This window comes from Choloepus didactylus, chromosome Y (genome assembly GCF_015220235.1).
Source record: "Choloepus didactylus isolate mChoDid1 chromosome Y, mChoDid1.pri, whole genome shotgun sequence".
NCBI classification, from domain to species: Eukaryota; Metazoa; Chordata; class Mammalia; order Pilosa; family Megalonychidae; genus Choloepus; species Choloepus didactylus.
The window spans coordinates 53,077,794-53,089,840 of record NC_051335.1 but is presented as its reverse complement, the minus strand read 5'-3'; the positions used below and the strand labels follow the sequence as shown (position 1 = coordinate 53,089,840).

General features: G+C 35.5%; 1 protein-coding gene across 1 annotated transcript in view; it reads left to right on the top strand.

Moving 5' to 3' along the window:
• The window catches only part of POF1B (POF1B actin binding protein), a 122,534-nt gene that overhangs the window by 79,412 nt on the left and 31,075 nt on the right, over positions 1 to 12,047 (top strand). The window contains 3 exon segments of the mRNA XM_037822817.1: positions 4,645 to 4,775; positions 9,209 to 9,236; positions 10,522 to 10,596. Of these exon segments, the coding sequence (XP_037678745.1) occupies positions 4,645 to 4,775; positions 9,209 to 9,236; positions 10,522 to 10,596 (234 nt within the window).

Here is a 12,047-nt window from a genome sequence, read left to right as displayed (position 1 = left end):
TACTCTGAGACACCTTTAATTTCTCCCTTGCAGTTTTGATGGGCTATTGAAATGCAAAAAAATAAGGAGCTGGAGAGCAATTGAAGAGTAAACAAGAAACCAAAAACAAAAAAAAACAAAACAAAACAACAGCCTTTCAGAGAAGGGCTTCTAGGGTTTGCATATGTGCCTGATTCTGTTTGAGCCCAGCCCTTTGCTGTGTTATATTCACCCCCAACTCCAAAAATCTCTGTTTTTGTTTTTGTTTTCTTGCTGTTTTTGCTGGCCACGTCTCCTCTCCGCCAGGCTAACTGCTCCCAGATTCTCCAGTGTCTGGTCTCAGTTTATCTATGGTTGCAGATTTGTTCAGCAGTCTGAATTTGTTAATCAGTTCTGCAACTGGGGCTGGGTTGAGCCTCCCTCATTGTTCCCAGCACCAATGGCCCCTCCTCCCTTGGGAAACCAGCCACAAAACAGTCCATCCTGCCTTGCAGGGAGGGGTGTGGGCTCTCTGGCTGTGAGAACTTGCAAGTTTCGCTGATCTCAGCTGCTTCTTGTGTTCGAGACTGTTGTATGATGTATATCTGATTTCCCTGAGGTGTCTGTTCCACATGGGTCCTGGCTATTTACCGGCTGCCCCAGAGTTGTAGCTAAGACCCACACCTCACCACTCCACCATCTTGCCCTGCTCCTTCCATTTTGGGTTTTGCCAAGTGTTACTAAAATGTTTTGTAGACTGTATAATACTGGAATACAATGACATAAGAGTGATTTTTTTTTCTTGCTTTTCCACCTCAACATCTCTCTTTCCAAAGAACTCATTCTTCTATGTTAAGACTCTTATTTTCTCACCAGCTGAATAGAAGTTATTACCCGAACTTCAGGTATATTTTGCATAGTTTCATGCTAAAAAAAAAAAAAAAAAAAAAAAAAAAACACCTTACTGTTTCAGTTCTACCCCAACTAGCACCAAAATAATACAATTAGTATGGTGTAATTCCAACATAACCAAGAGAATAAATACAAGGGGTCATGTGGAGAGGCAATATTGTGCAACGATTATAACCAGTATTATATATGTCATTTAATCTTCATGTTAAGTGCATAGCACAGTGCCTGGCATATAGTAAGTGCTAAATAAATATTAGTTATTACTACTTACTTCCCATTGGTAGCTTCTGGCACTTCTTTCCAGCTATGAATGAAGACACAATGTTAAAAATCATTCCTTGTCCTGGCCTCTGTGATTCCTTATGGGGAATCTAAGGATGCTTAGATCCACCATATAGAAATCACCTGAGCAGAGGTTTCAATAATGGCACTAAAGATTCATGTGGGCTAAGAATTATGTATCAAAAATGTTTACCAGTGTGCAGTACAACAGCAGGAGAACATTCGTACCAAAAAATAAAAAGGAAATAAATATTTTAAGAAAAATTTGAAATTATGAAATTGCTCTTTGTCAAATGAATCAAACTGGAAGGGAAAGAAATATGTTTTTTCACAGCACAATGAGGGGATTAGTATCAGCTAAGAGAGAAAAATGTGCAAAATACTAAACATATGAAATTAGTTGTTTGGAGATTCTATCAGGGGAGCTTTGCCACTTGAATACACTTGGCCTAAGAGATGACCTCTTCTACTGGGAAAGGGTGCAGTTTGGGAAGGGACACACACAGAATGGTGAGGGAGGAAGTGGGCATCTACATGGCCAGTTATAGCAATAGAAATAACCTGAAGATTAGTGGAGTAACAGATATGACAGATAGATTTCCCTCTTATCCAGTTAACCTTGATTTTTAAAATCATATTTGAAACCACGCTTTTAGTTCACTCCCTGTTTGGTGAATATATAGTTGATCCGCAAGGAAGAAATGCATGAATAAACCATGAAATTGAATCTAACTATTCTTGGTTATTCTGAATAAGACTTATCTAATATTGACCTTCATTTCCTGAGAGGGGCCCATCACTGAGAAGCTAATGGCAAATATCCAGAAATATGCATAGAACTCAAATGGCAGTCTCCAACTCTACAAGAAGTTCGTTAAAGTTGATGTAATTAGACTGACCTGATCTTAAGGGAAGGGTGTAAGGAGTCGCTGATATTCTTGGGGAAGTGCTGCCTACCCATTCTTGGTTGGTGGCTTTAAGAGAGAAACTGGTAGGGAAAAAATTCTATCAAGAATCAGGGTCAATTCTAATCAGGTAGATGATTCTTTCAATTTAGTAGGCACTTACTGAACAGTACTAGGTCATTCAATAAGTACTGTGCCAGCTACTATGGGATTTACCAGAAAGTATGACTCTGTCTGGCCAGTTTGGATGTATTATGTCTCCCAAAATGACATGTTCTTTGATGTAATCTTGTGGGGAAGATGTATTAGTGTTGATTAGGTTGGAACTTTTCTACTGTTTCCGTAGGGATGTGACCAATCCAACTGTGAGTGACACCTTTGATTAGGGTATGACCTCTTGATTGAATGGTTCCCATGGAGGTGTGGCCCAGCTCATTCAGTGTGGGTCTTGAGTAGTTCATGGAGTCTTATAAAAGAGCTCACAAACAGAAGGACCACGGAGCTGCTGCAGCCAAGAAAGACATTTTGAAGACGGCCACTGAAAGTAGAGTTTTGCTACTCCAGAGTTTGCCTGGGAGAAGCTAAGAGAATAGTCCCAGATGTCTAGAGAAAAATGTCCTGGGAGAAAGCCATTTTGAAACACAAGCTGAGAGCAAAGAAAGAAGACAGCAGCCACGTGCCTTCCCAGACAACACAGGTGTTCCAGACGCCATTGGCCATTCTTCTGTGAAGGATTAGCTAACCAGAACACCTTCTTTACTCTAAAGTTTGTTTTGTTTTTTTTCCTATTGTGGCAGTGAGAGGGTCTTCGAGAACAAGACTCACATATGTAAAATAATATGAAAACAATTCAAGATAAGTCAGCAAAGAGCTAAATCAAACTTAGTTTGCTGGCTGGAATAGTTTCAGTTTTCATGGAGGTAGTAGATGTTGAGATGGGTCTCAAAGCATGAATGATATTTGGATACATAGCAAGAAGGAGAGAGGTGTTCTAAACTATGAACAATAGGAGAAAGGCCCAGCGACAGAAATAGCATGGTGGGTGCCCAGGGCAAGGAAATCTACTATGGTTGGAGTAGACAGCACATTGGGAAATAGAACAGATTACTTTGTTAATGTAAGCATTTAGAAGTTTTATGTTGATTATGCATGTATGTATATATGTGTACAAGCTACTTACTGATTCTGTGACAATTAAACATAGCATGTAATGACATTGACTTTACAAGTGTATCCATCTACTCATGCATTCATATAGGACACCACACTATTTAAGAGACAATTATTGCCTCCCTAAGAAAGCAGTTCTAAAAGGTACATGGACACAATAGCTAAATGAAAACAGTAAGGGAAATGCTACAAAATAGTGTTTTGTTTTCTTTTGGTCCTTTCCTTTCTGTTTTTTTAAAAATAGATATGATCTGTGTTTCTTATAGAAAAATAGAACACATAGGCAAAGGAAAAAAAAAAGAAAAATTTCACCCACTGAGAAATAACCACTGACATTCTGGTGTATTTTCCATACTTTTAAAAATGTGAATGTACATATCTTAATAAAATCATGATGGAACTATACAATATTTTGATTACTGCCTTTTTTACTTATCGGTGTTTTGGGAGCCACAGACATGATTATGAAGGCTCAACTTTGCTTACATTGCAGTTCTTCAATTTGCCACAGCATGCATCATTTTAGGGTCTGCCTTCAGAGGATAGATCAAAAGGATGTATCAATGGTCAAATTCTAAATCCATTTGAATCTACATACTTAAGAATAAATGTGTTTGTAGGGCATCTTCAGTTCCACATGCAATACCAAAGGTAGTATGGAGTATGACCAAAGTTATTATCTTCCAGGCAATGTGTCTTGGGGATGGGAGGCAAGGTGGCTAATATTGAAAAGATGGGCACCAAAATATAGGAAGCCAATAGAATGTGTTTTTACTAGGACATTATTCATAATAATTTGTGTTCAGGATTTCAAAATCACTGAGGTCGATGAACTGTCTGCACTTGGTCTTGAGCTGTTCTTTCCTATGTTAGGTTGACTAGATGTGCTGTCCAAGTGATAAATGGAGAGAGTCCCACAGAAATACATAAAACACACTGAATTGATTAGGTTTATTTAAACTAAATATAAGATACAGTGAGAAGATGCAAGTACAGATGAAAGTAATTTTTCTATAGGGAACATAATTCAAATAATTCACATTTCTTTTTCCCACAGATAAGTAAACAATTCGGATGTTTCGACCTACTTGTTTTACCGTTTTAATTAAGCATGTATATTGAAGAATTTTTATATAACTTTTTCAAATTTTACATTTATTAAATCACTCTGCCTTGACTGAAATGAAATGGGAAATGTCATTGCAATCTCATTTTCCTTTGCATTCATCCCATATTGAAATGGGAAGAATTTGTATGTCTCAGATAAAAAAAAAAATAGCAGCTTGATTCATGTGATAACTGTGAAATTATTTACTTGTGTTAATAAAATATTTCACTTTCTTAATTTTACAACAAAATATCTGTGAATTTAGAAAAACTTAATATTGTTTATAATTGTGATTTATGCTTTCTTTAGGTGATAATTAAGGATGATGGCCCTGAAAAATTGGACCCTAAGTATTTTGGAGAGTTGCTTGCTGATCTAAGCCATAAGAATACAGATCTATATCACTGCTTATTAGAACATTTGCAAAGAATTGGAGGAAGGTACTGTAGATATATCATTTACCGCTATCTTGTATTTACCAAACATTTTACAATACTTTAGTATTTTTAATGGGAAAACAGAGCAACTATATGAGCATAACTGAACAAATGTCTAATATAAAGAGTTAATGTACAGTTCAAGTCCCTTACAGGGTGTCAGAAACTATTGTCATTCTTTAAGGGGAGAACTTTATGAAAATTATCTGACAAAGAGACTACATCAATCCTCTTAGGATCAGTCAAGAATTCTGTGTTCCTTCCTCTGTAATTCATTTGAGGGCAAAAGAAACCTTTCGAGCAAGGAGTTCAAAAATGCATGGCATAGTATGATTTCTTTTAATATCTTACACTCATGATATAATACAGTCCAACTGCCAAATACACTCATGTTTATCTTCCACTGACATGCACTGAGAATATTTTATGTGATGAAATGGATTCCATAAGCTACACCCCAAAAGTTGTCTTTTATTATGTAGTCACATTTTATATGTGGTCATTTATCAGGCAAAATATAGGAAAGATCCTCAGGTTCAGAGTAATCTGGAGAAGAAAGGAAAAGTATGCATTTTCTTCTAATTCAGACTTTTCACTAACTAGGTTCTTCTACTTCTTAGTGATATTTAATCCATTCCCTGTCCTTTCTCTCCATTTATTAGTTCCCTCCCTCCTGATTTTTCTTGCTTTCATATCCATGAAAGCTTACCATCACCCTCAACTGCCTTACCTCCTTATCCAATTGTCCCACTTGGCAAGATTTAAACTCTGGATCAGTTTAGCTCTCTGTCTTATTTATTGTCTGTTTTTACCACCACTTCCTCCATCAAATACCCAACATCCACTACCCCTAGACTCAGAGAGCTCCAAAAGAGCTGTTTCATTTACCCTGGTGTCCTTGGTGGTTAGCATGGTGGTAGGCTCATAGCAGGTGCACAATAAATATTTGTTAAATGAGTGAATGTCTTCTTTACTACTACACTTAGGTAACTGAGCACTGTTAGAGAAAGCACAGTTGTTTATTATATAAATGCATGATTTCTATCTCCAGCTAAGACTCCATCATTGTTTTATCCTAATCAACATCCTCTCCCACTACCCCAAAACAGCTAATTCACACATTCCTCTCTTTGCACAGGCTCACTATCTTAAAATATTTCCTTTCACTCTCAGTAGTCACTTATTTATTGAATGTTCATGATGTGCCAGGCACTGTGCTAAGTGTTTTATCTGCATTATCTAATCTATACAATAACCCTACAAAGTTAGTAACTTACTCTCTTTGAGTCTCCATTTTCAGATGGAGAAAAAAAGACTCAGGGAAAGTTATTAACTTAAAATCACATAGCCACTAAGTGCTTGATATGGATTCAAATTTTTTGAGTTACTCATTAACCTATAAACTATGTCTAAGCTATTCTGAAAAGCCTTCCCTAGATCTTTAGTTTGGTCTAGGTGCTCCTCTTCTGTGGGTTAATGGTGCCCTATGAATATCTCTATCAAAGTATCATATTGTAAAATCCAAAGGCTTATAAAGAAATCATTCCCTGATTCTGGATCCAGAATTCATATCTTGGGTTCATGTCCCAGCTTTTGTTACATACTAGATATGTAACAGGCAAATTGTTTAACTTCTCTGTGCCTCAGTTTTTTCATCTGTAAATTAAAGGATTACAATAACAGATATTTGTTATAAGGAATAAATGAGTTAAGACGTGCTTACAAAGATCAGAGTCATGTGGAAATCTGTTGGAAATAGACCTACAGAATCAAATCTCAGGGGGTAGGGCCCAGCAATCTGTTTCAACAAGCCCTCCCAGGAGATTCTGATGCATACTCAAATTTGAGAATCACCTAAGGCAACGAAAGTGGCAAAAGTTGGGACTAGAACTCACATTCTGCCAACTTCTTTTGCCTTAGGCAAATCACTTAACTTTTCACATACTAGATGTGTAACATCAGGCAAATTGTTATTCAAGATGAATTTAAATGAATTATCAATTTTTTAAATAATCACATTTCAAAAAGTCACAAGATTTAGATCGATTTGACATTGTTCAAATCTTGCCTGGGAATAACTATGTTTGCATGAATTACAGGACAGAATAATATGTGTTTTGTATTGCTCAACAATTCAGAGCACATGGCCTTGCGAAGGTAGCTGCTCAATAAGGGTTTATGGAATGAAATTTAAATATATTCCAAGCGTATTAGGCCCATACTAATTAGAAGTAGAGAAGGAAACTGAGCAAGGAAAGCTTCCAAAATGAACATCCAGGTAAATGTGTAATACAGGACTTTGAAATAATTTCTTCTCATTAAGAAGTTTTAATAAACATACTTGAGTGATCTAAGTGTATAAGCACTGCAAAGCCTTTCATTTAATTCCTAGAGTATCTAAAAATGTCTAAAAGAAAAGGGAAGGCTAGTGTCATTCCAGATTGGAAAGGGTCTCATAATGTCTTGGTGCTTAAGAGTTTCTATTTGCTAGAGGGTTGTGAGTTTCTTTCTCTTTATCCCTTCCTCCCATTATCCCTTCTTTTTGTCTTCTCGTTTTCCTTATTCCCTTCCTTCCTTTCTAGGAGATGAGATGGCATATAGTGAGTGCCACTCCGTTTCTTTTTTCTGCCCAGTGTAATTCTAGCTATCATCCCCAAGTGCATAATGGATATGTGATCTACACCAAACTTTCCACCTGCCTGCTCTGCTCTTTTTGTTTCCACTTTTTCCCTCTCTCCCTCCCTTTTTGTCTCTACTTTTCTCCTCTTTCCACATTGCACTTCAGTAATGAATGGGATGCACAGTCAGAATCAAGGAGGGTTGTCTCATAAAACCATTCTGGTAACTTTAAAAAATTCTCGTATTAACTGCTGTTGACTGTTCCTTGATTTGTCTCTTTGTTTTGATTTGTTTTATTATTTATAGAAAGAAGTAAGTGACTAGGGGACATGTATACTAGATTGGCATTAGAATGGAGAAAGAAGTATGTCTCTTTTATAACATAAAATATCTATTAATACTTTCATATTTACATTTAGCAGTAATTAAAGTCTAATAAAACTGCATTGTGAATCAGGTTTTCAACTCGTTTTACCTATACACACACACACACACACACACACACACACACACACACACACATGCATGTAGGTACTATGTGGTTACTTTAGTAAAACACGCCAACAAAACACTAGAAGATATTTCAGTGTTTTGCTAAGGTCTTCCCACAATTTCTATTTTTTTGGCAACACAGGAAATACTATATATACACATACAGACAATTGCACATGCACGATCAATTCTCAGAAAACAGAATCTTCAGTTCTCTTTTTACACAGTAGCTTGCATGTTTTTATAAATGCATGTAAGAGGCTTTGCACAGTAAGTGACCCAGTTATCTCTGTAAGCAATATGTTACTCATAAGCAATTACATAGAAGGTAAAGGTAAGTGCTAATATAACAAATTATCACTAAAATAATTTTCTGGCATACTGAGGGTATGACATCCATATAGCTAGAATTTTCTAAGACTGTCTTACTTTTGAATTTTCTGTCTTGCCATCAGAGCATGTGTACTGATTTTGGTTTGAAAAGTATGTTCACCTTATGTACTTGGGGCCTAATTATTCTACTGAGTGCAGAGGGAGCAAGCAAGCAAAAATACTCTGTGGCAAACTGACAACACTAGAACTGTGTCCTTCCCAGCTTGCACCATTCTACAAAGGAGCAAGTGTCAGACTGGTATAGCTATTAACAATTCTGCCGCAGCATTTGCCTCCCTAACATGATTCCACAAAGGGCCTTCCATCCCCATGGCCAACATCCACTACAGTTTGGTGCTATTATCATACTACAGTTTTGGTCATTTCACTTAAAGCTTTGTCCCTATGTAAAACTCCGAATACCCTTCAAGCCTCATCACTGCCATATATACTGTAGTCTTGATTAAATGAATTACTCAGTCTTGCTTTGCAAGTTTTGATTTTGATAAAGAGGGTATAGAGAGTATGAAGACACCGGAGAAGCTAGAATCAGCACTGATGGAGTAACTCAAGGAGAAAATGGAGGTAGAAATAGAGAAAGAACAACTACTTCTGTTATTTATTCAGCCAAGTAGAATTTTCTACAAGCAGAAGGACAATTACATCTAGCCACAAATGGACTAGTCCTATGGATGATCCTAATTTTGCATATTCTTTTTGTTACTCAGATTTTGTTCATTTTAAATAGATCGGCTAATTCCAGGAAAATAATCCGTATTTTTGTCAAGTACTGTATCACCTTAATTTGTAAATTTTACTTGTGATTATAAATTGATTCAGTGTTATTATGATATATTAAAAAGCAAGATAAAAATTAATAGAACACTAACATTCATATATGATAATGAATGCATTTTTCTAAGGTTGTCAATCTCATTTTTTCATTCTTGTAGCAAACGGGACTTTGATTCTACAGATGAGGTTAAGTGCAAAAGTAGTTGAAAATCAAGTATAGTTGATAATAAAAGTAGATTCTGATATTTGCACTAATAATATTCCTTTAGTTTGGTATCATTATTTGACTGAAAGTGCAGGGTAGTGTAGGAAACAATGTTCATTTACCCTTTCAAATGATATAATCATTGATATCCTTTTAATGCTTACAAGAGCAATAATCATTCACAAAATAAAACATGTTTTATCAGTTGTCACTTTATGATTTAATTTTGTCTTTGCTTACCAGAACAATATTCAAAATTTCATTAACCATTATTCTATGCTTTAGAAAACTGAAATCCACATTACTAAGTAAATAGTAAATTTAGTTTTAATATGTGCGAGCTTTGAAATCTTGTATGTCCATGCCCAGTAGCTTGAAGTAAATTTTTTTCCAGTATTAATTCTATTGAATGTGCATATTGTGTTTATAATTGCCTTTAATGGAATAAGTAGTCAAATAGAGAAAGAACTGATTTCAATGTAATGAAAAGCACAATTAGCTCTTTTGTATTATTTTGATCTTTATATCCAGTGTATCTGTATATTGCATTCATTACAATAATCTGGTAAATCATAAATTGCCTTTAAAAAGTACTAACCGATCTAGCTTCTCACTTAAAATTAGTTGGAAGTTATTCAGTATTGCTGTGGCAATACCAAAATCTTTCAAAAGTCTCCACAGCTCTATGTAAATTCTCAACAAATTCTGTAGCATCCCAATTTTTTTTTATTTCCCAAATTTTCCATTATTTTTTAAAAATCAGCCTCTAAAATATCATGTCTACCAACTGAAAAAACTTCCACTCTGAAAGATAAACTGAAATAAAACGTGTAATAGTATTTAATAGACCATCGTTTTTTTTTCGTTAGAGAAGTTGTAGGTTTATGGAAAAATTGTGCATAAAATAGAGCGCTCATATACCACCCTATTATTAACACCTTGCATTACTGTGGTACATTTTTTACAATTCTTGAAAGAAGATTTTTATAATTGTATTGTGGAATGTATTATTGGTTGCCCAAAGCTTTTCCCTAAAATGCCTAGAATTAAGAGTTCTTTCTGTGGTGTATGTAGCAACAGATTTTTTAAAAGCAAGAACTGATAAAGCTGGAAATGAATTTCATAAAAACTATGCCAAAAAATGAATTAATCTTTTAATATCCGTAAAAATAGGCTCCATTCCACAAAAGTCCATGGACTGCTAACACTAAGAGTAAAACACTAACGTATATTTGTTCAATAGATAAGTCTCTCTTTTTCTTACAGTCAGAAGACATTGAATCATTGATTCCTAAAGGATTGTCAGAGTTTACAAAACAGCAAATTCGCTATATTCTGCAGGTGAGAGGGTTAAAGAGTGGGGATGTGAGATCAGCACTTGACAAACTGCTAGTTTAGGATGCATCCCTTATTTAAAAACAGAAATTCCAAATAAAAATTCTGTTTCAAAAGAGACAATTATACTTTCACTAAACAGGGATAGTATTATAGGTTAGTCAGACCATCAAAGACTAGTATTGAATGACTACTGTGAAGAAAGGCATTCTGGAAATATTCCCTGCTGAAGAATGCCCTTATTCTCTCCTCACTGCTTTAGCACAAGCGAACTCTAAACCACAGCTTTTGCCCTCCATTTCTCCATTCCACCCTCTACCGCCACTCCACCCCACCCCACGCTACTCCTTGAAGTGAAAGATAGAAAGGCAGTACCTTGCTTTTCCAAAGCTGTGGAAGGCTAGAGACCACTGGAACAGTAAATTCCCCTCTGATGAAAGGTAAGACCATAGCTCAAAATAGGTCCCAAGGAAATATGACTAGAAAGAAAAGTACAGGTGTTTGCAAGAAAACAGCCTAAAGATAATCTAATTTTGTCTAGTGAGGCCAATTTCTAAGTTTGATATTTGGTCTCAGATATTTGCTGCTCATTCAGGTATTGGGCCACTGTGGCATATTTGTGAAACTTAAATGAAACAGTTTTTATTGACACATAGTCTGTGTTATAGAGAGAAGAGTGGTGTGGAATACATATGCTCCTCAGAAACTCAGTCTTGATGATATCCTTGAAATTATACCTGGTGATATGTTTTCTAGGCCTATTTCTTTGGAAAAAAAATTCTGGGGATTTTTGCATCTAAGTTTACGAGATAACATTAGTCTGTAGTTTTCTTATATCGTCTTTACTAGTTTTGGTATCAGGGGTATACCAGTCTCATAAAATGAATCAGAACGTGTTTCCTCCTTATTATTTTCGTAAGAGAATGTGTAGACTTGGTGTTAATTCTTTAAACATTTGGCAGAATTCTCCAATGAAACCATCTGAGCCTGGAGGTTTGTTTTTTGGATTTCTTTAAATTTCAAATTCAATTTTCTTAATAATTATAGATCTATTCAAATGATCTGTTTCATAATGAGTGATTTGTGGTAGTTCATGTTTTTCTTTTAAGTCTTGGTCCATTTCGTCTAAATTGTCAAATTTATGTGTGTATAGTCGTTCAAAATATTCCCTTATTTCCTTTTTGATGTCTGCAGTTTCTGTCATGATATCCCATTTAATTCCTGATATTAGCAATTTGATTCTTCTCTTTTTTTTCTTTGTCAGTCTTGCCAGAGGTATATCAATTAATTATATTGATTTTTTCAAAGAACCAAACTTTAATTTCATTATCTTTCTCTATTGTTTTCCTGTTTTCAATTTTCTTTATTTCCATGCATATCTTTATTATTTCCTTCCTTCTGCTTGCTCTGGGTTTGTTTTGCTCTTCCTTATCTAGTTCTTTGAGACAGGAACTTAG